We start from the raw sequence: 27,523 nt of genomic DNA on the forward strand, positions 1-27,523 counted from the left end.
TTTACCCTTCTTGTAATAATTTACAACACATAATAGTGTTTTTTGGAATACTACTAACATATATTTTCCGGAAACCTCATTATATTCCCCCGAAAATCCTCTCCTAGTGTATCTGTGACTAAATAAGGAACATGCCAAATTTTAAATCTCTAGACCCAGCTGTTTGGACTTTCAGTGTTCTCTGAAATATTATAAAATGGTTCTTTTTTAAATATAGAATACCTATATAGGTGATACATATATACATTGCAGGGAAGTACTCAGCCTAAATACTAGCGAGCAAGTAATTTCATATTCATTCTACAACCGTAATGGCGGTCCAAATGCCGGTTCGCTCCGGACATGACTGGTATGCGGCGATTTGAATGCAACTGTGTCCACCCGCCATTTGCAATTAAATGTTTCCATTTCAATGGAGCTGAAATAAGACGAGCGATTCATTCAGGGTTCTCAAGCACGGATTGAAGTAATCCATTGTCTAGCCGACAGTTTTGTTACTTTATTTTCTAAGGGATTTACAGAGCACTTGCTTTCAGTTAATGATTGCAATGGCTGTATATATAGTATTCTGCAATTCATGATGGTTTTTTATGTATTTTTTAAGTCATCAAAGATTAGCTGTAATGTGTCTTACCTTAATGTAAGTTAACCATCTAATGACGATGTTACATTTTAAAGCTTCTTTTCAAATCTGAAACTTAATAAAATTGTGTATAGCTGGGACTATTGTTTATTTCTTGATTACTTTTATATTTACCTCTTGATTTAATACTAAATGTAAGTTAGAGTGATCGATCATATCAATCGGAGCTTATTAATTATTGGAAATACATTTATAGGTCTCCATTAATTAAAACCTTAATAAAGGCAATGCAAACAAATCAAAAAGTAACTTATAAAATTCAAAGTGGAAAGCGCAAAGTACAAAATAAGGACAAAGTTAATAAATTAACTACTTTCCGTTCAGCGCTTTGTCACTGGCGATGTTAAATAAATGCGAAGTCGCTGTATTAAAGTTGGGAGCTGCCCATCAAGGAAAGAGGCAGGAGCGCCGCCCAGTCAGTCCGCGTCGAGCCTCCGACAGGGACCCACGTGTTGAGCGCCCCTGCTTTGGAGGGAAAACTTTTCGGCACACGGGACAATGGAACCATAATCGAGTTTGTACGAAAAATGTGTCAACTTAGTGCAGTGATGAAACTTTTCGGCGTATGGGAAAGTTGTTCAGTGTGAATTATGAAAGGTTTGTGTTTTTTTTGATATGCTTTATTGAAAATAATAATCAAATATCAGTACAATAAGGAATTAAATATATTTGTACCTTCCTTAGTTTGAAAAATATATAATTAAAAAATTGGCAAAGCTCATTTTTCGCAGTAAATATCCTTTCGCTACTTATACGTATTTGAATTCATTAAAATTATTTAGATATGTTTATAGTTCTAGAGAAAAAGTAAAATACCAAAATATTCTCACTCTAAGGCCTTTCTGTGGCCTTTTCTGACGTGTCGTAGGAATTTTTTTACGACACTAAACCTGTATAGTATATAATAATGTCCTGGAAAATATTGATTTAAGTAACTGAATAACTCGAATTTCTTTGAATAGATTCGTTAGTTTTTATCAAATACTTGTAATAAATTAAACCTAGTTTTATCTGTTTTCAAGAAGTCTTCACATTCATGATTGACATATTTTTTCCCAAAGCCAATAATAGAGAAACTAACTGGGAATACAATACGGTAATCGTAAGATATATTGTTTGAAAAAAGCTGTAGTACTTATCGGTTTAAATATCCTATACCAATAGCTACAATGTTTCCTATTTGGAAGTGTAGAGCAGAGAGTAATTTCCGAAATTTGCACAGAATAGTTCAATACCGTATAAGAACGTAAGTAGATTATATTTGAGTGCTTTTTGGAAACATGGGCCTAAAATTAACGGGGTGACGCTGTGGAGAGCAAAGATAGTGGTTAAGGCCACATTTTTTAAATAACATTTCAATTTCCAGCGAAAAAGTGTCAATTTTTGCCGAGGGTATTGGCAACGGATACTATTGTTGTTAGTTGTTAAAATACCTTAATAGCCGAAAATAAAACTGAAAATATATTCAAAAAAAGTATTGCAACTGACTTTTCATTGTTAAGATCTCTTTCAGTCAACCGGCATAGAGAAACTATAGAAAGAATAGAGTTCTATACAATTTTGTCACGTGAAAATGTCCGCCCGCTCAAAATCAAGAAATGACAGTAACTTTATTTTGTCCCCCTGGTCTAACAGTAAATCATAAGTTTTCCTGAAGCACCTAGGTATGAAACGAGAGTGATAAACTGCTTTGAGAAAGTTTAAGGAAAACGGCTGGAAAGCCTTAACACCTCTGAAAAACAAATTTCTTTATTGTTTTAAATTAACAAAGTTTAAGTGGAATAAAGACACTAGTGTCTCAGACATCAACACGAATAACGCGCCAATTTTCGCGCTCTTGGGGTAAAATTTATTAATTCAGCAATTTACTGGTCAGTTTTGAATGACCAGGGCCATATAAAAAATATAATGAAGATATTTTCAACAGCTTCAGCAAGCGGGTCGCGGCAGTAAATAAACTGCCCGCCCGATAGAAGACCACTCACTCGTGATTTATGTTATGGCCACTATGAACGACACGATACTAAATCTTTAAAACAACGATTAACTGCACTTGTGTGCTCTCGGCGAGCTTTTGGTTTTGAATGCTGTTACATTTTATGCCATTGGCAGTTAGTTTAAACCAAGTTAATAAGAAACGTGTTGCGGGTCTAGTGCCATTGTGAGTTAAGTTAAATCTTAAAGTTTTCTGTTTGCCTAACCTAGGAGAGAAATGACTTCAGAAGAAATTTTCTCTTTTTACAATTCTCAAGGTCAAGTTAAAAAAATCTTTTCTTATTTGCATGGAGACTGGTGTTTTTATTTTACACATATTTTGACTAACCGGCAGTGGTGTCAGGAAGGCAGTCAATGTAAAACTTTTTTGTAGATATGAAAGTGTTACATTTAGTACAAAAATACACCATGTTATACATACCTACTTTCATTTCAATATTGAATGAAAGAACTGTTGATTTGATTTCTCAGCAATACTTAAATAGTTTGGGGCTCAGCATAATTCGTTTCCTTCACAAATCCCTAACTTCATTCCTTATAAATACTATAATTTCCATCAGGTCGCGTCATATCATGGGCACTAATCGCACTAGCGGTGGCCCAAGCGACGAGCTCAAGCGACAAACGTCCTCACTTCACCGTGGAGCCGCCGTCGCGAGTTCTATGGCCCGCGACCAGGGGAGCCTACGCCGTCTGCCGTGCGACTGGACATCCGACCCCTGATGTGCACTGGGTTACGTCGGAAGGACAACTGGTGTCTACTATACCAGGACTGAGGTGAGGTTTTAACAAATTTAAAAAAAAAATCGGTAATAGACAGGCGGTACCCCGAGGCTTCACAACTGTCGATATTTTCAAAGAGAAGAGAAGCCTACGTTAATGCTGAAGGTCTGATTTATTTTTTATTAAAATTAAATAAATAATATAGGAGACAAAATGATCCAGTACATTTTGAGTTCATTGGTTAACTTAAAAAAATTGAGAGAATCTGTGTTGCCTCAACATAAAAAATTGAGATAAGGTAGCGAAGCAGAGGAACAAGCAGCTTTTTTGCTATTATATTACTAGTAGTAATTTATCTCATTACTAGACAATTGGACACTGATATACATATCACATCTTTATCTGTTACGCAGAAGAGCAAGCCAATTGCACTGGACATACACTGTCTGTGTTTTCTCCCTCACAACAATTTGTAAGCTTGCATTGATATATGCAACGCCATGAATTTTGATCAAACTATACTATTCATAAATCGTAAAATTCAAGCAAGTGTAGTAAAAACTTGAATATATAATATTGATTCACGGCCTTAACTGCATCAGCACTGGAAGGCAAGGCAATGTAAATTGGAATTCGCGTAAACATAATAAAATATAAGTTACTACTACAAAGTTTATTTTGGTATACACACTTTGTCGTAATTGCCGTAATACTTAAGCTCAACATTTTTGCCTCAATTTTCTGGGCAAGTGATATTACAGCGTCATCTAACCGTCGTCAATCAGGAGGCAATTTCCAGAAAAGTCCCTAATTTATTTAATGGCTGCTTTATCTTCACCTATTTCGTGCTCGACAAGCCTAATTATGGAAAAAGATTTTTCACGACATTTCATGTTTAAGTTTTAAATCAAATCAAAGCAAATATATTTATTGTGCAACACAGTTACAAAGGCTGTTACATATTTGTGATCATCGCTGTGAGCTGTCCTAATGGACGTACAATACGTATTGAAAATATTTTTTTATGTCAAAACTTACAAGCATTTAAATTAATGAGTAACAGGATGAAATTAAAATAAAATAAAAATTACAACAGCCTTATTTAGTTCTCAATAAAACAAATATATAATTACTGCGACTTACATAATAGTAATAATTTAATCGTAATATTATCATCTAGTAAAGTACCCGAAACCGCCGAACTTGCATGAAGAGAGTTATGAATGTGGATGAAGCGAAGGAAATATGCAGAGATCGTGGCAAGTGGAAAGAGGTAGTCTCTGTCTACCCCTCCGGGAAAGAGGCGTGATGTTATGTATGTATGTATTATCATCTAGAAATTTTTGAACATATCTAGAACATTAACTGCCACATTGTGAGAAAATGCACATAATAAAAGTTTCTTAATTTATTAATTTTTAGCAGTTCGGCACGGCTTTAGTGTAAACTTTCTCACCCCATTGAATTTGACCAATCTTCTATCTCCTTATGTATCAAATTGTATATAACCCAAAATTACCACCAAACAAAATGATGTTTCTCCCCAACTCAGGTAAATGAAACTACTATACAACCTAAACACCAAAAGCTAACTTCACTAAAACAGCGCTCATCGACTAATCGATCTTTGGATTAGTTGGGAATTGTGAGTTAGTGAAGTTGGCCCGAAAGGCGGCGACGGCATTAAACAAACTACTGAAGTTCTCGTATATTTCACGGGAAAGCGATACGGAGCGAGTTAATATTTACGGCGCGTACCCGACTTGAATTCTTGCGTTCATAGAGTGACTTTATTTCTGGAATGTGAAGCATTAATTAGCTAAGTTATTGAAGAAAAGTTAAACTTCGAATTGATTTTTTTTATCGATGGAGGTATTTCTTCTTAGCTTTTTTATTTTTTAATGTAGTTAATTGCATTTAAATTAGGCCATCAACTTTATGTTTAAATAGTGATGAAAATTTTACTTACCTATCTATTCCAAGTGGTCAACATATAGGTGGTAAACAGGAATTTTTAATTTTTTAGTTTTCAATACATAGTTTTTTGATCAAAAAGAAAGAAATATAAAATTGTAACAGTTATTTACAAAGCTAAATTTAGTAACAGTATATAATGGAGATTATTTCCATGATTGTAGTGAAAGCTGGGATGTTATTTTAAATATTTAACGTGTGAGCATTTATTCACATAAAAATAATCCGCGGCGAAATCCCCCAGGCCCCGTCGGCTTCCCAGTTACGTAAATGTAATTACTTCGTTATATATGAATTTCGTAAATCATATTTTTCGCCGTCGCGTCACGGTTTTGGGATCATACCTAGATTACTATTAAGAAGAAATTATTTTTTCCATTTTCATTATACATATATTACATTAATATTTGATGATAGATTTGTGAGTTCTTTAAAAGTTTCGTCTTTTCTCAAATAATCCAGTACCTATGGACATGTAAAGCTTTGGAAAATTATTTCATTTCAACAAGTAATATTTAAAAGAAAAAAAAACTAGGTTCAGGTTTTTCCAAATAGAAATAACTCACTGGACCTTTTAAAATCATTTATGAAATGTGTAAGAGCAAAGTTTCTGTCTCAAATGACCAGACGTGTTGCTTTCTTGTCGACTTTTGTATTTTTAATAAGACCCTGTTCCAACTTCTGAGGTAACTTTCCTGAAACGATATTTTAAACTCCGTCTGTTAACTTCTTAGTTCACAACTTCTTGTAAGTGTTCATATTTTTTGCGAGTTAATGAAACGATGAAGAATCGTTACCGTTGAGTTACTCAGAAAAGTTAATTAAGAATGCGATCAATGAAAACCTGAAAGTGTTTTCAATCATATAGTTTTTTTGACCGACGTTGATTCATAAGGACCAATTTGGCCATTTTTTTTAATGTTCGTTTAAGTTCAAAGATGATTTTTACGGCGAGAAAAAATCGAGTAAGTGCCGGAAAAACCCTAAAAACAGCCCTTTTCCCATACAAACGTTTTCTAACTAAAACGTGGAATTAATTTGAGCTTTATTGATTTTGTATAAAGTACACGCCCTGTCACCAGGATGATGATTCTGTTAAGCAGATTGTTTGCCCCGATTATAAAATAAGTAAGAACCAAAAACATTACAAATCTTTTTTTCGTCAGAACGAAGTCTGTCGGGTCCGCTAGTATCTAATAATTTTGCCATTTACACAGCCGGCGAAGTTGGAAGGCGGTACGTGTCAGTGTCGTATGGACAGGATACTGTTAACTTGCTCGTACTGTAACTTTGCCAATGTGTGATGCATGAGTGCTCACACTCAAACTATTAGATTTTTTTTCAAGACTATCTAGGGATTATTTATTTAGAAAAGTCTAATGGACTGGAATGAGTAGACAGCAGGTACTAAAGGGACTGAGATGTTCTGCTGTTGTCAATGGTGAGATGCGCAGTAACCGGATACCGGTACATACTCGTACTGTGAGAACATTATGTAAGAATCACTATGTTTTCAACACTTCTCATGGATGCAAATTATGAATTATTTGATTAAAATCCTCATCGATGTATTAGTATAAAATAATATTTACGCAGAAACTTAGGAATTTTTGAAAATAGAAAGTGTATAAGCACTTAAGAGTACGAAAGTTCGTTTTATTTAATATCAAATATTTTCACATTTACGATGTGGAGTTATGATGGAAAAGTTTCTACGGAATTCACTCACTAACTTCTTCATAAGTGTATTAGCCGAACTCCGTAGAGGTTTTGAGAAACGATTTTCCTAGAATGAAAGTTGTACATAACGTAGGGAATTAAAGTTATAATTACGTGAAGATAAAACAAAAAGATCGTATACCTGGTCATATTTAATATTAATAGTTTTATGTTATTTGTGTCTTTGATATTTATCCCTTAGGGGTAGGGGTTGGGATTCAGACAGAGTCAACAGTCTCGGGAAAATTTGAGGCCACGTTCTGGATGGCTGAGATTTAACACTAACTCATTCTATACCACAAAAATACAAATTCATAAAAAATCTCCAAGAAGGGCTGATGTCTAAACATGTGGTGATCTATTCTATATAGGGAAATGAAGAATAATTTGGCATGAAATGAACACCATTAAAAGAAATAACTATATGTTTGAACATTGGGTTGTGCTGACCAAGAATGTGAAGTTTCGTCCATCAATTTTGTGAATCAATAGAAGGACGTTCAATTGTAGAAATGGGGTCTGACGTAACAAATGGTATCGGAATTCGGGAACTCTGAATTGCATTGTAATTTCAGTTTCGTGAATGTTCAGCAAAATAAGTTTAGCGAGTCTGCATCCAGTGCATATGCTGATTTTAGCCAAATAATCTAATTTGTTACTGAACAAGTGAATAATTACTTTGTCCACCTTGTCAAGGAACCTGACAGACTTAAATATAATTAGAAAGCACAGCAAATCTAACCATACCAAACTTTATTGGATGCAAAACTGATAAACATACCTTTTTTAATGCTTATTGTTCTTCAGACAAATGTCGTTTTAGCTGTTTATAGACATTAAATTGAAAAACTGACTGAAGTATGAAGCCGAAATTTGTGTAACTAATTCACACAAATACAAGTAACATTACATTACATTAACCGGGTTCGAATCCCGGCCAGGGCATGAAGAGAACAGATTTTTTTCTGATTGGCCATGGGTCTTGGATGTTCATCTATATAAGAATTTATTATAAAATATAGGATCGTTGAGTTAGTATCTCGTTACACAAGTCTCGAACTTACTTCGAGGCTAACTTAATCAGTGTAATTTGTCCCGTATATGTTTATATTTATTTATTTATTACATATAATCACGTCTTTATCCCTTGCGGGGTAGACAGAGCCAACAGTCATCAAAAGACTGAAAGGCCACATTCAGCTGTTTGGCTTAATGATAGAATTGAGATTCAAATAGTGACAAGTTGCTAGCCCATCGCCTAAAAGAAGAATCCCAAGTTTATGAGCCTATCCCTTAGTCGCCTTTTACGAGATCCAAGGGACAGAGATGGAGCGGTCCTATTCTTTCTTTTCTAATGGTGCCGGAAACCATACGGCACCTAAACTGGGGGTAGCTGGGCATAAAATATATCGTTTATTTAATTTGTATCAGTAAAAGTCTTAGTTGGTCGCAGTAGGGCCAATACCGTCAATTGAAATGTCAGCTGCCCTCTACAGAATGTGATAAAATGGTAACACAAAACAAAATTCCCTTCGTAATGTGAGGAAAAGTGAACCACAAACAAATGATTGGGGTGACACTTGACTTACGACTTGGGATATAAATAGCTCCGGGGCACGTTCACGATGCTATTTACTTTTTCTGATATTAAATACCAGACCCATTGTTATATTAAATAAGTAAACTAGAGTTTGCTCGTTCTTCTGCTCGCGTAAAATTTTTTTTCTCTTTAACTTAACATATCCAAAAGTCCTCTTACACGGCCCAAGGAATATAACAATTTTATTGTTTGTTTATTATAAGTCAGATAGAAAAATAGTTATCTAATCATAAAATTATTTAATGACAGGACAAGAAGAATCAAAACACTGTATTTGAAAAATCGTTCACAATTCTCATTTGCATAAAATGGAATGTATCGTATGAGATGTGATAGCAAACAACATTGGATTTTTCAGCGGAATGCTCAAGATTCCAGGTTTCGTTCTCGTTGTGTGGATTGAATGATTAATAACTTTTTTAAGCGCTTTATGTATCTCTTTCGAGACATGTGATTTTCGGTTTAGTGTAGGAGATTTCAATAATGTAATAATTGAAATATCGATCAGGTAATTCTTTCATGTTTTATTCTGTTATAGCGATCAATTTACAAGAATGTTTATTTTAAGGTTAAATTTATTTTTGTCATGGTGTAAATCCATGATATTTGCAGTCGTAATCAGTTCTAAGTTCTAAAAGATAAGAAGATTTGAAGTAAAATATGAACCTAAATTCTTCGATGCAATTAAGTTAATTGCTAATGACTGAACGATATTTGTATATTCTTTTGGGATTGGGCAAAGACACCAAGTGGCTTAAAAACTTATCCTTAAATTATGAAGGTAACTGTAAAAGTTTTACAATGTTATGAGCAGGATAGGGTCAGAAATTTCAGAATGGTCTTCATATGGCGCCTTGTCGCCATTTCAAACTTTTCGTATGCCAATAGGGAGTAAAGTTAGTCTATACGATTGCCCATTTAAACGTTAACTTCAAGTATATACCTTGTTGCCTGCATGTAAGATTCATATTTGAATGGATTATAAAGTATGAATTATAATAATACGTAAATGTACCCCATTTTGATAACAGTTTTAAAGATGTAATATCTATTTAAGCTTGAATGATCTTTAATAAGCTTCAAAAATCTCAAATTTGAACTCTGAAAACCATGCGAGATCACTTTAAAAAGAGTCATAAACGTTGTATTTGTTTTTAACTTTATCAGTTTTCAGTTATAACAGTGATTTGTACTTCGATCATACATATATGTATATTAAAATTCAGATTTATCAACAACGGCTTCTATAATTATAGAATCTTTACTTTTATAGACAAAATTCGAATTGCCATGATGGAATCGAATGAGCTACCCTAGGAACCAGTAAAATTTTCCTAGAGAACCTAGGAAAAAGTAAAATTTTCAAACGCGTGATTGGATGTCGTGATGAAACTTCATACAGAACATTTCATCAGTTGACAAATTGCGAAACATTGAAGCGTAAAATTAGATTTCCATGTCAATATGTAGAATGGTATGGCGTGTGTGTGTCAGTGGAAAATTGGCAGTGATCGAATATGACGAAAATCTGAAGATAGCCTGTCATCATACCAGGGATGACATTATGTGCCCCCGTGATGCCGACTTTGACTACAGTTCGGGACAGAAATACCTGAACCATGTGTCTACATAAAACAAAACCAATATAGGCCCTTTATAAGTTTTTGTCTTTAAGTGGCCTTTTGTGTTTTGAAATAATTTTTATTTTGTTAACCTAATTAGTCCATTTCATGTGTTCATTTTATATTTCGATAAAACTAAGTGAAATATCTGAGTACCCATAGACTTGTTATGAAAATTATTTTTTTACGTGACTTTTAATTACCAGAGAAAAGAGATTAATGGAGAAAGCTCCACTTAACTCGACCGACAAGAGTTAACTGAAATTAAATTTAAGAAGAAGACTTTTATAATAAATTTTCCTTTTACGAACACCAAATAATGCGAAGTTTGTATGAGGTGGCTAATGAGCGGTACTTTTATAGATTAACTTTCATTTATAAAATACTCAGAGAAATCTCTTCATTAGGTTTTTGTAGTCAGTCGCTGCACATATGATATATATATATATATCAGGTAGTATGTAGTACTAGTATGTATATAATGAATGTAGTTGTATAAACCGCAGAATAATACGTAGAAAATTCTATCTATCTAACTTATCAATACTATGATCTAATTGAATTTTATCTTCAACAGACACGTCTTAGCTGATGGCAGGCTTGTGGTGGGGGCTCGAAGATCCCTTCTGGATACTGGAAGTGGGGGGAGTGGGGCGATACTCCGATGCAGGGCTTCCAATCGTGCCGGAACACTGCTATCCAGACCTGTACTGCTTCAACCAGGTAAGGATTTCTTTACAGTATCTCCTCTTTTTTGATGAATTATGGAATGTGTTTTTTTCAAGTTTTCATTTATATTGTCAACATACTTATATCCATTTTAAGAAAACAAGATAGATAACATACAAATGATCTCTTACCAGTAAAATCAGTTTTTTTAGTTCAGGGAATTCGATAATAATAATAATTTTATTACCAAATCAAAGTCAGGTCAGGTATGAAATAAGACATTTATTTTCAAAAGCTTTTTTTACCATTTAAATTGAACTAAGATTTTCAAGTGTGAAACGTTGATTACTTGATGGAGTCACTACTGCATATCGATTTAAAAAATTGATCTTTTTGGCTGGAAAATCGACCTGCTTCGATTAATCGATCTTAGATCACCGTCCCTAGCTTGTAATTGGTACAGCTTTTAGAATTATGTCAGGCACATATATTAGTTACAGATAGATGTAGGTACCGAGTCAGTGGAGCGGCTTTATGAAATGGGTGCATGTTCAGCCATTGCCAGATTTACTGGTCGTTTGTCTGAGCATCCGAATTGTTTTATTATATTAATAGTTATTCTAGTAGATCTTGTGAAATCAACTTCTTCATTATTCAAAATCTCATTTATCTGTTTGCATAGAAATTTTGGCATATCCACATTTAGTGCTTCCCTACACTTCTCAAAGAACATATTTGTGGCTTCAATCGCCTATTTGGGTGTAGCGTAAGTATCTATCAGTCATTCACTCAGTAACAAGAGAGCTAAAAATAAATTTTTTTCATGATCTCAAATATAATAATTGCTAAGTGAAACTAAGGTGAGACACAAATCAGTTATCGAATATAGGTCCAAACATCATCGGCTCTCTAACTAATACCTTTATATATAAACTCGTTTTCAGTTAATTAAGTGGAGAGTAGGCTTAAGCTTTAGTTTATTATGTTAAAATGCCTCTATGAGCTTAGTAGACAGGCCCGCATGTAAATTGATATTGATCGCTCTATAACTATATTAGTTTGGTTAAGTTGTAGGAACAACGTCATTAGGACCCATGATGGCCTAATTTGGGAAGCAGTTGAGAATCAGATATCCATTCTAATTTATTGTACGTAATACAAGCTTTTATACGCTAATGAAAGAAGGCAAACAAAGTGACAAAGCAAAGATCTTATTACGTGCTAATGGAATAAACCACTCTGATCTTTATTTCCCTGAATGCCATAACCACAATTTCATTCGTATTCATTTCGAGTCGTACAAAAGTTACTGTAATGAAAAACAAAAACCTCTCGAGTTTCAAATTTCGTTATGTATCATGTTATTGACTCCGCATGGTCAGGCTCATTTGCTCGAAACATTAATGGAAATTATAAAAAACTGGTAAACAACAGACTTGTAATAAACAAATGTATACGAGAAGAGCAAAACAAATTACAACTTCGAGCCGAGTTGGACCAATTAACTTTCCGTTACACGGAGAGGGAAATATGGAATAAAATGAAAAACAGCCCAGAGCCGCTCGAGTTTTTACACGAGAAACTTTTAATTAAGGGATTAAAAATGACATTAGAGTGAGTTCGCAACAAGGTAACTTTCCTTTTGTTGGCGGAATGTCCGCAAGGAGAAATTCTGTGAAAAAATCGAGTAATACACCGATTATCTAAACGTCGGGCGCGGAAAGATTTTATTTGGTCTTGTTAAAAGTTGTTTAGTTTCCCCCGACGATCGAAACAAGTTTATGAACTTCAATATAAGTTCGTAAAATATTCTCCTCTTCGGATATAGCTATGTCATGTATCTTGTGAAGTTGTAATGTGGAAGACCAGTTTCATCTTTTACTTGTAAAAGTAAAGGTTTTTTCGTGTTTAAATATCAGTACCTACTGCATAACGTTCTGATTATGCATATTCCCGTAGAAGCCGGTGCACATTAATTAATTTTCTGTTAAACTTTATTTCATTATCTTCCTTATTTGCATTAGAAAAAACAAGAATATTTATGTCTTCTTTATTTATATTCGAATTCCTTTCAAACACAAATATGCGGTATTTGTAAGGTTGAATATTTCAGTCCAATTACTTTTCCGTTGAGAGACCCAAAGTTTTAATTAAAAATTGAACGACATTATGTCTTCTCTTGAAAAAATAATCTTGTTATACAGACCCAACAGTTTTTATTGAAAGCCATTTTTAATTTCGGGTAAGCGGTATATCAAACACTAGAACTTTAGTAAATTTTTATAAATTACGTTATTAATTTCAACATAAATTGACTTATTTGAATATATATCAATTATTTTAGGGCGTATTTATAAACGTTAAATGCTTTTGACTTTTAACGAACATCAAACCCGTACAATAATGCACAGCTACCTTGTCTAAACTACAAACATTTGCTATGCAATAAGCAATTAAACATCGCAGAAGTACACGATTAAAAAGAAGAAGATTGTAAATAAGTCAATTTTACTTATATTTTTCTCAAGAAATGAATAAAAAATCCAGAAAAGTCGTCGTTAATATCGTTGGAAATTGGCATAAATCAATAACAGTCAATTAAGGTTCTCCTTTGTAAATGTCCGTTCAATAAGTGTATTGACTTTGAAGATCTTCGTTAGTATTCCATACTTCTCGGAGATAGCTACTGGGGTAATCGAAACGTGGATTCAAATGAAATGAGATTCCATTATTATCTTTTTCATAATTTCATACTGTATTATATTTTTCTGAACTTTGAAATTAGAAAAAGAAATATTTCGTTAGAGTGAAACAACCCTTTGTGTGATTGATAATTTAAAAAGATACACATCACTTACAAAACTTGACTCCAAATTAGCAGAGTTTATGTTTTTTTTTTTTGTAGTTTAAGGACCTTCGGATTTTAATAATTCAGTCATTAAAATCCGAAGGTCGGAGCATAGAAATATAGATTGAGTATATGGCGTTTCACAAAGATAAATAATTTTTGATTGAAAAATTTATTCAAAAGAGACAGTGACAGAAATCGAACATAATTTGAACGGGATCCCTATTGATTCCGTAATATTTTGCAATTTGATAGAACAAAACTTTATTCGAAACACTTTTCCACGATCGAATAGTGTGAAACCACTCTCCACTTCTCGAAGTAGTGTTCAACTTACAGATTTTACTTACCATATTTTAATATTTTCTTGTACAATGAAGCCAGTTACAAAGGGGAATTGAAAGGCAACAAATGGGGGCGCAGAAGACGCTTATTCTCATTCAAATGAGTTTCAAAGAAAGTATTCGACACTTTGATGTTATAATATTTACGTACCCGTGTTTCAATTCGGAAATGTTTCTCATTACAATGCGGATTGTTTGATGGCTATGTACACTTAATGTTTAAATTACGCGAGACGATAAGAATGGTCGTTAAATTTCAGAACTTCGCTGAAGTATTTACATTTTGTTTTGTTATATTATGAAAGTTAATTACAAGATCGATATTCATTGACATTTTCTGGCGTCTTTTCTTATTATATTAATTAGATTTTCAAAATTGAAGAGAGATTGATTGTTTATAGATTATATTAGGCAGGTACATTATAATCAATAATTGGAATTCTTTGTTATAAGTTTGTAAAATAAAATATTGAAATTTACAAGAGTGACCATTTGTAAACATATTTGCCACAAATAATAGGATTTGGAATTTCCGAATAATTAACTAAGATGTTTATTTACAGTTGAAGACAGTGTTTTATCCCACACTGCTCGTCAGCTGATCCCGGCCAAAGTAGGAGGTCACGTGGTGCTGCGATGCGAGGTGTCTCCTCAGGTCGGCTTGGTTGACGTCACGTGGCTGCAAGACGGCCTGCCACTCGCTTCTGGTTATTTGGCACCTGGTAAATTTATTTCCCTTAGAATATGAACAATGAAGTGTTTTCTGTACGAAGAATCCCTTTTCACAATTTCTTTACCATAACTTTAAACAAAATAAAAAATAAACAAAAAGTGATATTATTAATTGATCATTAGTTCTGTTGAGAGTAACCTACTTGGCTTTGTAATGTTCAATGGTGTTAATGATGTTTATACCAGAAAATGGTGTTTTTCCATCAAGCGAAACACCAAAAAACAATATACAAAATGCTTTTTTAGAACAATTCAATTGACCTTATTTTCCTTCTTATTATACAAACGACAAAGTATTTTTATAATTGGCAAAACTTGGGAGTTAATTAGTGCGAGGACTTAAACCGAGTAATTAGTGACTGCTTTGTGTTTGCACTTAGTTACTTTGAAATGTTCTTTTATAGAATCTCGATGGGTTTCCGGAGCCGGAGGACTGTTATTTGGGTCAGATTTAACGCAAGCGGATATACAAGCTGAATATACATGCATTGCATTAGACTTGCCAAGTCCTCCACTTAAACTTACAACAGATGGTAAGAATATGACTGCTACTGGTTCTTTGTCTACATCCAGTATTCATTCGCCAATTTTTTTAACTACATAAATATATATTACAATATACTTAAATTTTCTTTGCTTTGTTACATGTTACAATAAAGATAAAGATTAGTAGTAATTCAGTTTGTTCATCAGTTTATCTTTTTATAGATAGCAGTTGGCTTGAAAATATTAAGCTGAACTCGCTTGAAGCCCGTGCTGGTGACACAATAGTTTTACCCTGTATTTTACGGCATATAACAGGACATAGTGTGAGGTACGTCAAATTATATCAAAAAGCTATAAGTAGTGTAAGAAAACTTTTATATACATACATACATACAATGACGTCTTATTCCATTACGGGGTAGGCAGATCTAACAGTGTCATAAAGATTTTCAGCTGTATGGCATAAAGATGGAATTGAGATTCAAATAGTGACAGGTTGCTAGCTCATCACCTACACGAAGAATCCCAAGTTTATATTTAAGTTTAAAGTTAGCATAGGCTAAGGGATAGCCCTTAGTCGCCTTTTACGACATCCTTGGGAAAGAGAGAGTGGTCGTATTATAAAGTGCCCGGAACCACATGGTTTAAACAACTTTTACCAGCGAAACACTTTCTATAATAAATATTTTAGGGACCTAGAAAATTTACGAAGTCGCAATCCACATTTCTCGTGATAGATGTATGAAAATGCCATTAGTTGCACTATACTAACAGTACCTGTAATAAAATATAACATATCATTGAAAAATACAATACAGCAGAATTTAAACGTCAGTTGGCAGCGGCAGGACGGTAGTGGAACCTGGTCTGCGGCTACCGGAGAAGGGACAGTACGTGGTGGATCCCTTATAATTCCAAACGCACGGGAACATCACGCTTCAAGATATGCATGCTCATCAGGAGCTGAATCTTCGCCAAAGATGATTATAAGACTGGTCGTTTATGAACCACTCACAGTCAGCGTTAGTCCAAATCCATTGGTAAGGCTAGATTTTGTATACCATTTAGTGTCAATAATGGAGTTTTTACATTTCACCTAGATCAGATAATATATTTTTTTGTAGACCTGCATACGTTTTGGTACACGTGAGATCGTTTATTCCTATTAGTTAGTTATCTACATCAGCAAGACGTTTCACAAAATCCACAGCTTCTTTTATGATAAAATTTCCTTTGACCACTTAATTTGCTGTTGTAATTTTTCCACGACAACACGTACGGATGTAAAATACATACATTTATTGCCTTATAGATGTTGGGTACGGGTGGAACTGGGCATTTGAACTGCACTGCACAGGGTGGTCGGGGTGGTGGGATCACGATGGGGTGGCAACATGAAGGGCGACCATTACACGCGCCTCAATCTCGGCTCACATTAGGTCCTGTAAGGTCACACCACGCTGGTATTTACCAATGCACAGTACACGACCATTCCGAGTCAGCTGTTTCCTCTGCAGAATTGATTATTGCTGGTAATATTTTAATTTTTCCCTACTTTCACAATTGATTGAGTGAGATTTAACTTTATTTAGCAATTGAAAGAGTCCCACTTAGGGATAAGCCCGCCTTTGCACTGTACTACTGTTTTATATTTGTAATGTACTCCTTTAGTGAACAATAAAGCATTTACTTACTTACTTAGTTGTTAAATTTTTTAAAGTTGTCAATCTGTAAAATATAGATTTGTCAATTATTCAACTGCGTTTCAGACAGGCCGCCAAAGTTAGTGTCTACATTTAGTGAAGCTATCACGAGGATTGGTCAAAGCATCGCCTTGAGGTGTGCTGCGACAGGTGTACCACCACCGAGGATATTATGGACTTTAGATGATAAACCATTACCAGCAGCACCAGACAAGTATGATCCCATTTAATTCATGATTTGAAAATTACATATGTTTTTATCAGATTATTTTAGGAGTGGCCTTGACTTTCTAAATAATTTTCATGATTTCGTTTTCATTAAACAAACACTTGAGATATAAAATCAGTCATAATATTTTTATTACAAAACCAAAAAAGTAATAAAAACATTTTTTTTGTAGGTATAGTGTAAACACTAGAGCAGAAAATTTGCCTGGAAGTGAAGAAGGAACTATTGTTTCTACTCTGAGTGTAACCATTAGAACTGCTGATGAAGGTGGAAGGTATGGTTGTAATGCCACCAATTCTCGAGGATCTCACGCACATCATGCAAGGCTAAACGTTTATGGTAAACCTTAAACTAATTTATTTTCATAACAATTTCTATCTATAGGAGCTATAAATTTTATTTGGGACAAATTGTTCGACTTCTTTTAACTATTCACAATTTGTTGTTGCAGGACCACCGAACATTAGATATTTATCTGCAATACATGTGAAGACTGATACTGATATAAATTTGTACTGCCCTTATTCAGGATATCCAATAAAGTAAGTGATTATCATTTCTCTTAAAGTACATTTATCTCTGGACGACAGACACGTTGTATATACAATTATTGGTATTTGTAAAGAAGTAATATTTAATGAAACACATGAATTACAAATAATTACAGGGAAGTTGTATGGAAAAAAGAAGACGGAACATTGGTTGACATGGGAATAGAGTCAGGCGATGAACGTGGTATATTAAGACTAAACTCTGTGAGGAGTTCGGTTGCTGGAAGTTATACGTGTGAAGTTCGAGCTGAAAGTGGAGAGTTGGCCCGAAGAACTGTCCGAATTGAAGTGCACAGTAAGTAAAAATTACTACTCATATTCCTAAATTGATGGTTTAATATAAAATTTCACGTCTTTTTGTTTTTTAGAGCCTCCAAAAATAGCATCATTTCATTTTCCTGAAGAGCTAGAAGTTGGAGGAAGTACACAAGCTACTTGTAGCTTAGTATCTGGAGACAAACCTATAACATTCACCTGGCACAAAGATAATTTACCTATCCCTTCAGTGCTCAAGGTAAGTAAGCAAGCTTTGTAACTTTATCAGAACCATGAATTGGAAAAAAAATACGTTGTTTTATGTCCAGTTTAGGACATATTTTCAAAAAAGATTTATTGATAATTTTAGGTGGAACAAAAAAACATGGACTTCTTCACGATCCTTATAATACAAGATCTTACTTCAGCTCACAGTGGTGAATATACTTGCAAAGCTACAAATGACTTCGGAACCGTCAGTCACTCCGCATCTTTGGTTGTAAAAGGTATCCATGAGCTGTATTGAGGTAGAAGTAGATGCTCTATTGAATAACGTAAGATTTAAAGTAGTTTCTTTTCACAGAGCCACCGACGTGGGTGTGGCGTGCGCAGAATACCTCGGTATCAGCTGGTGCTGCTATTTTATTACCATGTTCTGCCAAAGGCCAACCTTCACCGAGAATATCTTGGGAATACTCTGCAGGTTGGTGCAGATATTATTTGAAAAGCTAGTTCATTCGTGATGTCTAATAAAATTAAATCTGAAAGTTTATAATCTGTATGTCGTAATATAATATGCTCGATCGACATTTTTGCTTTTCATATTCTTCGAATGGATTGATTTCATTGATTGATTAAAGATAGACGAATTTTAATTACTGTTCTCACTCTTTTTTACAAATAAATACATCCTCTTCCATTATATTTTGAATGAGGTGATAATTTTAAAATTTGTAATCGTTATCAGATGGAGAAAATTGGCGTCATATTTTGTGGGGTCAGTCCGACACAAGTGATGCCAGTGGCGGTTTAATCTTGTCTGATGGCACAGTTTGGTTGAGAGCTACTTCACCGGAGCATGAAGGCTGGTATCGATGTACAGCACGAGCTCAACACGCTTTTTTACACCACAGTTTCTACCTTGATGTAAGAGGTGAGTACTATTATTAAGTTGAAATATTTGTTATTTATAGTCACAGCGCAACACACTTACAGCTAGCTAAACGTGTTTTCAACCTTTCACTATATTCAAAACTGTGGGCTCTGTCTACCATGCAAGGGATAGAAGACGTGATTATATGTTTGTATTTATTGTCATCAATTTTTACAGGCTAGGCAAATCGGATACTATTAGTTATAAAGCTTTTAAATCGTTAAAGACACACGCGTAAACTTAGAAATACTTCATATACTACTTTTATGAAAAACATGAATGCAAAGAAATGGGTAAATAAATATTTCTGAGATGGAAGGCTAAAAGGAATAATGATGAAATTACTTTCTCAGCATGGTTCGTTACATTTACATCAGTCAAATCAAGCGAATCTAATTATGGACCATTTATTCACTCTAATTGAATATCGTTATAAAAAAATACATTCATGCTGTATATTTCTTACATAAATATTTGTACAGTATGTGTTTTGAAATGTATTTTTTTTAATAGAACCTCCGAGGTTAAGTAGAGGAGGAGGTGGTGGGGAAACCAGATGGGTCGTCAGGGGTTCCGCCGCTCGTCTAACTTGTACAGTCAGAGGAGAACCGGAGTTACACATACAATGGACACACGACACGAGACCTTTGGCACTACAGTAAGTCAAAGCTGATCAAGTCCTTAATAGCCTTATTATACGTGAATATTTGACGACATGTCGGAAGGTATAAGCTTAAGCGGAATATGGTATATAAGATGTACAAGTACACGTTAAACACGAACTTTGTTTTTTTTTCTTACCCATCAAAAATTATACATCCATCTTCTGAAATATGAATAGTTTGCTTAAGTATCTAATACTTTTCGGTTTTATATTTAAGTAAAGGAAGTTATAATATAATGTTTTCGTATACAAAGTTATTTATACTGTAGTACATGTATTTTTATTTATTCGATATTATAAATTAATACGTATGAGGTTTCTTAGTATAAAAACATTTTTGTAAGTTTATCTTATTAATATGTATTATTTCCTATGATAGTGGTAGTGGAGGCGTAGAAACAAGGGATTCTGGAAGTGGCTCAATGACATCAGAAGTTACTATAAACCATGCGAGTCCAGAACACGCTGGCGAATACCGGTGCCTTGCAAGAAATCTTTATGGCAGTGACGAACTGGTCTTTCGTCTTTTTGTGAAAGGTATCAAAAGCTTTTCAACCTTTAAATACTTGTTACAGTTAGTTACACTTTTATGTTCTTGTTTTGCTTGCAGTATAGATAGTATATATTAAAGGAATATTATTAATCAACATTTTTTGCATGTTCCCATTAGAGCGCCCTACCATGCCCGAAGAAGTAAGAGTATCGGAAGTATGGTCACGTCGAGCCCGAGTGACCTGGCGGATAGCCCGTGGAGCAATGGTCTCTCACTACTCACTGCAATACCGGTCTCTTACTCGAGACCTCACAAACGCTCCGCTTGACGCTCCGCTGCCCGCTATGCTCGACAATTGGGCCACACCCGAAGTCCTCAACATCACATTGACTAACTCTGATTTGCTTCATGTCGCGTAAGTTTCTGTTACCTTATGAATATGATAATCCTTTTGGGAATACTGTTCTATTGGAAATGTATGACTGGTATTTAGTATACCAATAAATCAAAGATATCTGATTGTGTACTGAGCAGTGAAGTTCGTTTTAGGTACTACATATTAACATAACGTAAAGTTAAGATGGCGTAACTTTCAATAATGCATTGACATTATAACGTGCGATTCCTATACATGTAAAAGATAACTATGTAGATATATAATGATAAAGAAAAATAAGTTTTGTCTTTCATTCAAACAAAAAGCCATTTTTCCTTGCTCAAATTATTAAATACTTAACAAAGTTACTAAACGTAATTAAATACAAAATGTTTTTTAAATTATTTTACTTATTTTACCTTCATAATACCTTAATAAGTAAAAAAAAAATCGAAGAATTGTTGTTGGAGGAAAATAAATGAGCTAACATTATTCTACACCAAAGGAAACTTTTCCAATTTTGTCTATCTAGCTATCGAAGACTTCGCATTGAACCTAAATAAGTTTTGGCAGCCCTTAGCATGTTCATTAATAAACAAATTTTGATAAGTTGCGAGCAAGATAAAGTAAGTTGAGAGTAGAGTTATGAATGTGAAAGTAATTAGTGCAAAATGCCTGTCAAATGAATATGGATTTTGATTTGAATACTTAATTTCATTTGATTACGACGAGTGAGTTTATAGAAGTACTTTAATCATTAGTCTAGATCAGAGAGTCCCAAACTTATTTTGTCTACTGCCCACTTTGAGAATAAATATTTTTTTAGCGCCCCCATTTTTTCACCTATTTAAAAACCACTATAACTTCAAATTGCTTTAATTAATTATTATTAATTATTCTGGGTCTCTTACCGCCCCCCTTGAGACCTGCAGCGCCCACAAGGGAGCGTTATCACTTTGGGAAAGACTGGTCTAGATTAATAAACTAATCAATATTCCATAAAAATGGAAACACATAATTCTCCAAGCAAATTAAACGATATAATTTCGAAAAATTAAATGATTCTTTAACAATAAATTTTGACTATAAATTGTTATATTTTTACAATTAACCTTATTAAGTTATATTTTTACAGTTATCCTGTACGCCACTTGATTATAAACTGCTTATCAAAATGCGCGTGTCGATATCACAGGTCAGAGGGTCCAGGGCGGGCCGGCGCCTCGGTCGCGGGATTATCTCCGGACACTCGATACGCCCTCAGACTGGCCGCCTACAATGACGTCGGCGGGTCACCCTTCACCGCGCCACTACACTTCACCACACGAGAAGAGGGTAAATATTACACTTAAACACTCTGGGTCGCTTCCTACTGTTGCATTGTCCGTAGAGTTTGTGGACACTCGAGTTGATGTTTTCTTGATGGTACTACAATGGCTTTTGGTTTAGTTTGCACTTATTTGACCACGTATAAGAATTATCTTGAAATTAAAGTTCGATTGTAATTTTTGTTTTTTTTTTTATCAAAAATTTATTTAGTTTTGTTTCGACGAATGAAAATAGAAGTTACTTATTTAAAATAGCTACATTCTTAGAATCCTATTTCTGCGTATTAAAGAACTTTTCAGTAGAGTTTTTGACTTCTTAATATGTCGAACAGAGTGATTTAATCTAATAATGTTTAGCGGATGAAATACCTAGAAATGAGAGTCTATACCTCTATGTACTTACCGACGCTTTTGCATACCGCTTCGTCACAAAAATATGCTTGCTATGATGGTTTATGTAGTTCTTGGAAAAAATGTGAGGAGAATAATTGAATATTCATTTAATCATTTAAAGTAAAAAGGCTAAAGTTAATTCGGTTTTTGGTTAAAATAACTTACACCACGTTAAAAATTAAAAGATATACATGCAATTCTTTAATGCAAACTTTCGCAGTATTATTTATAAGAAAGTTGGCAGTAGACGAAGAAAGGTTCTCAGAATTATGGTTAATTATTCAGGAAAATGTGCTTTTTGTTGTAATAAAATAGAAATCACTCTTGCATCCATGTGTTTTAATAACTATCGTACGCTTGGTTGTCTGTGAGAAACCCCATAAGGGGTAGGTAGATTATCATATTTTTATTTACTAAAACCCGATTAGCTGAGCTTTTACATCATATCAATAAAGATATCACTTTTACAACACGTCTCGTAAGTAAAAGACCGATACATATAATTACAAATGTAACAGTTAGATTAAATGTTTCACCTTTTACTGCTTGTGAAAATTCATATAAAAATCTCCTGTCATAAGAAAACCTGCTTATATTTCCCGCGGCGATTTGAAAAGAACAATGTTTACCACTGTTAGTGACGTTCAGTTTGGTTTGCTAGCACCCGGCGGGGCGCCGCGCGATATCACCATCCGCGCACTTAGAGCACGTGAGCTTCACGTCACTTGGCAGGTATTACAGACCATAGATATCGGAATAATGTAAGACAATAGAAATACCGTATTGTACTTGCAACTATAGCAATTGTATACCGTCGTCTAATAACGTACGCAGTTTTGGCGCAGTTTTTAAGATGCCAAATAAAACTCAGGATTGAGAAATGATTCATTAAAAACAGTTTACTGTACCAAAAGAAAAACAAAGAATAAGTAGAGGATGACCGTGTGAAATGAAGGTTTTGCAAAATTTTGTTTTCGTAGCAACTTTGTGTAGGGTGCACCCAAAACCACATAAGGAATCTTATAATCCAACCATACAATTTCTAGGCATAGAGGATTGGGCTTAACGGGCATGACACACTCGCCAGTACTCATCAGTTCTAAAGTATTATATTATTTCGATGTCTATGGTACAGTCACTTGGCAGAGAGTACATTTGTAAGTGAGCCCCTTTTCACATGTCCCGTTTGGCGGATGAATAAGTACTTGTGATGAAGGTAGACCGTGTGGAATCATATACCATCTATGTATTTCTTTTTAGCAGTAAACAGTCCAACATAGACTGTCTATCACCTATTAAAACCGTATTACTCTATTTATCTGTAGAAAGATGAAATTAAGTGTTCAATTTCTCAATTTGACGAAAAACACATAACATATTTTGATGCATTCCTATCATTTATCATGTTTTAATAATAATACGATTGGACGTGTGAAAAAGGACTACATGTAAAATGTTCAGGTACAGCGTAGATTGAAAGTTTAAAAAGTGAAGACGACTTGGAAGTGTTGCACTGGATTTGTACATTTCGATGCAGTCTCATATTTGGATGCTGAGATGGAAATGTACTTTAAAATTTTTCTTTGTAAATTTTTCTGGAAGTTAATATTTTGCAAGTTTAACAAATTATAATAGATATTCTTCTTTAATTTGTTTTTTCAAGTGTGGTGAGAAGTTTTTCGATAGACTAAGTTTATTCTAAAAAATATAATTAACATAAAATTATTTTTAGCTATTGAATATTGAATAGTATATGTAATAATAGGCTCATTAATTATTGATATACTAAACAGTTGTTTTTTTTTTATTATTTTAAACACAAACCGCAGTATAGATTCGACCTATATTTGTAGCCTCCACCAAGAGAAACCTGGCATGGTACTCTTCTTGGATACACGATCCGCTGGTGGGAGGTATCCGAAGAAGGGAAGGGTACATCATCAGACGGTGCTGGCTCCGAGAGCGGGGCCTCTGCAGACGCTACCAGCACTACCTTAAGAGGCCTGAAGGCGGCTACCAGATATGGAGTGACTGTCAGGGCATATAATGCAGCAGGAACTGGACCCCTGTCGCCGCCACATTATCGACATACTTTAGAGTCACGTAAGTTACTCGACAGCATGTAATTAAATAGAAATGCAGAACATTCCGGCGTGCTACGGCCTTCACTTTGGCTACATGATACCAACATCGAGAGTGGTGAGAAATAATTTATCAAATCAATTGCAAAACACTCTTTTCTACCACACCAAGGCTGATCCCCCTAGTAAAAGTTACCTACTTATACCAAAATGGCAAGTGCATATCAAAGTCTACGGCAAACATTAATGTACGTTAGGAATCTTTTTTTTTTAAAAAAACTAAAAACTTGTAAAAATATTCCATTATAAAATTGAAATACTGTAGAAAGTTTATTAAATATTCAATTAAGGCGACGGTAACAACATCAAAGTCTACTAATAATGGCTTTGGCGCCATGTTGCAAAGATGTTCATAAAACTTCGGCGTTTAAATACCATCTCAAGATGAAATAGTTTTATTATGTGCACATTAATCCAGTTTAAATTTTGACTTTATCAACAGGTGGTCATAAAGAAACATATTTTATTTGCAAACTTCAGGTTAAAGTTTAGTAGTAAGTATGTAAGATTTTGTTTGCAAAGGTTTAGATTTTGTTTTACGGACTGCCTGTTCCCAACCATCCTTAGGATTTTATGATGCAATTTTTTTGACCTTTAGACTTCTTCTTATAAAATAATCAGAGAAAGGGTTCATCCTATTCTACTCTGTCGATGATAGCTATCAAATAAAAATAAAAAAAGAATACGACTCTAGTTAAAAAAAAGTATAAACTTCCATTCAAAGACAATAAATAACAGTCCATTTCAGTCTTATATATTTACTGTGTACATTGTAAAAATTAGAATAAATATTTAGTACTTAGTTTTATAAAATGCAATGTATTCAATCCAATAGAAGTGCAAAAGTGCAACAAAGCACTCGTAAGTTCTGTCGCCGTTCGCGTAAATAAATCCACGGCTATCGACGTGAAGCGACGATCGTAAATTTTCCCATCAAAATGCAAAATGGCTTAATTGGACTGTGGCCTTTTCGATCTAGGTCAAACGATTCAGAACAAATTGATAGCACTTTTGTACTCTAGCTTTATTGCGAATATATACTGAAAATGTCTGAGTATATCCACCACAATTTGATGTGACAACTTTGAGAGCTTTCGCGTTGAGTTTCCACTTCAATATTCCATCATTGTTACTATTTTGCCTACATTTTAGAAACACCAGTATTTTAGGAATCGTCACGAATGCGATTTGAAATAAGTCTTACAAATAATAATTTATTTAAACTTGAAAATGAGTACTTCTTTTCTATGCGAAAATCCACTATAAATACACTTAGTCTGGCTATATACTGTTAACATAAAAATAAACAAATTATTACTTTTCAATTTGGAATATATATAATTTTTACAAATTAGTTCATGTGTGTTTTTTTTGCGCCAATTAATTATTATTTTGTGTTATTAAAATGAAGTAGTGTGATATAGCAGTGATTTCATAAGATAATGTAGTTACAGCGCCAAAAACAATTTTAACATCCCCCAGACTCTCGGTATTAGTCAAATGTTTGTGTACCGGGCTGTTGAAAGGTACAATGAAACCTCCTCTGTTTGTGACAGAAAATGATGTGGCCGTAGTGTTCTTACGACAAAGCAGTAAGGGAAGAAATTCCAAGAAATCCTGTCCAAAAGCAAAATATTTCATCTCGGGACTTCTTCTCCCGATAACTATCTAATAAAATAGATAGTTCGAGTAATAAATGTTACATTTAAGAAAATATATTCTTCGTAACAATATTTATACTACTTGCTTTTTATTTAAGTTTATTTTAGGGAATAAAACTAGTTAATTAACTGGCAGCGCCAACGGGTGGTCCTGAAGCCGTGTCCTGCCTGTCCAGCGGGTCGTCCTCTCTCCGAGTGTCTTGGCGCCCCCCCGCAGTCGACACCAGGGGGGGTCTGATAACACATTACACGCTGCAGTACACCAGGCGGGACTCGGATCCTTTGCTGCCGGCTCAGGATGCTTATCTTCGTGTTCAGGTTAGATTTTGTAGGATACATTTGAGCATTTGATTAGATTAGATATGGAAGTTTATTGTTCTATGATATTTTCCCAAACAAATTCCCATTACACAAGGAAATTTATTATTGGGCTAGTTTTGTATATGTGATTTATCCCAATACTATATATTACAAAAATATTTATGAACACATTACTATATCTAGGGTGAAGATGCAACAGTATCTAGACTAACGCCGTACGCTGAATATGAAATAAGGGTGCGTGCACACAACGCGGCCGGGGACGGGCCTCTGTCGGCCCCGCAAATTTGTCGGACCGATGAAGATGGTATGTTTTATTTATACATTCTGTCGTAATTAATAAACTTAATTAAGTTGCATTTTTTCATTCACTTCGTTCCCACCTATTTTCCTAATTTTTTTATCGTCGAATAATAATGGCTCCTTGCATAAGGTTCCTCGGGTTTCATTTATATTATTTACACCTTCTATTTACTTCCTGTTATCAGTTCTAAGGTGACTTGTTTACATTATTTATTGTCTGGTAAAATAATGACGTTTACTTGACTTACTCAATTCAGGACCATGGGTGCGCATATAGGCGCACCCCGGGCTCCTCTTAAGAGAGGTGAGGAATTAACCGATATTAACACTAGGAGGACGAAGACAACTTTCTGTCATCTGTTTTAAATGTATAACTTGTTAACATTATTTATTGTCGAGTACGGTGGTAATACTATCGTTTATTGCAGCGCCTAGCGCTCCGGGCGGCATGAAGCTGATTGCTCTGAGCGAGCGGTCGCTCAGAGCTTCTTGGCTGCCGCCTCCGGAGCCCAACGGAAAGCTGACGCATTACAGCCTTTATGTCAAGGATCTGTCAGGGTATGTTTTGATGTTCAATTTAAGCATTATTTATACCTA

General features: G+C 34.4%; 1 protein-coding gene across 1 annotated transcript in view; it reads left to right on the forward strand.

The window, feature by feature from the left end:
* The first annotated feature begins 311 nt into the window (after positions 1–311).
* The window catches only part of LOC106141170 (cell adhesion molecule Dscam2), a 33,080-nt gene continuing 5,868 nt past the window's right edge, over positions 312–27,523 (forward strand). The window contains exons 1-26 of the mRNA XM_060946887.1: positions 312–349; positions 968–1,161; positions 3,199–3,415; positions 10,854–10,999; positions 14,701–14,859; positions 15,274–15,402; positions 15,578–15,683; positions 16,191–16,395; positions 16,668–16,887; positions 17,125–17,272; positions 17,460–17,626; positions 17,739–17,829; positions 17,955–18,133; positions 18,207–18,352; positions 18,464–18,599; positions 18,677–18,796; positions 19,061–19,246; positions 19,760–19,904; positions 20,290–20,447; positions 20,581–20,818; positions 21,975–22,114; positions 23,162–23,232; positions 24,354–24,603; positions 26,439–26,620; positions 26,807–26,930; positions 27,355–27,484. Of these exons, the coding sequence (XP_060802870.1) occupies positions 312–349; positions 968–1,161; positions 3,199–3,415; positions 10,854–10,999; positions 14,701–14,859; positions 15,274–15,402; positions 15,578–15,683; positions 16,191–16,395; positions 16,668–16,887; positions 17,125–17,272; positions 17,460–17,626; positions 17,739–17,829; positions 17,955–18,133; positions 18,207–18,352; positions 18,464–18,599; positions 18,677–18,796; positions 19,061–19,246; positions 19,760–19,904; positions 20,290–20,447; positions 20,581–20,818; positions 21,975–22,114; positions 23,162–23,232; positions 24,354–24,603; positions 26,439–26,620; positions 26,807–26,930; positions 27,355–27,484 (4,025 nt within the window). The remainder of the gene's footprint in view (positions 350–967; positions 1,162–3,198; positions 3,416–10,853; positions 11,000–14,700; positions 14,860–15,273; positions 15,403–15,577; positions 15,684–16,190; positions 16,396–16,667; positions 16,888–17,124; positions 17,273–17,459; positions 17,627–17,738; positions 17,830–17,954; positions 18,134–18,206; positions 18,353–18,463; positions 18,600–18,676; positions 18,797–19,060; positions 19,247–19,759; positions 19,905–20,289; positions 20,448–20,580; positions 20,819–21,974; positions 22,115–23,161; positions 23,233–24,353; positions 24,604–26,438; positions 26,621–26,806; positions 26,931–27,354; positions 27,485–27,523) is intronic.

This window comes from Amyelois transitella, chromosome 12 (genome assembly GCF_032362555.1).
Source record: "Amyelois transitella isolate CPQ chromosome 12, ilAmyTran1.1, whole genome shotgun sequence".
Classification (NCBI taxonomy): Eukaryota; Metazoa; Arthropoda; class Insecta; order Lepidoptera; family Pyralidae; genus Amyelois; species Amyelois transitella.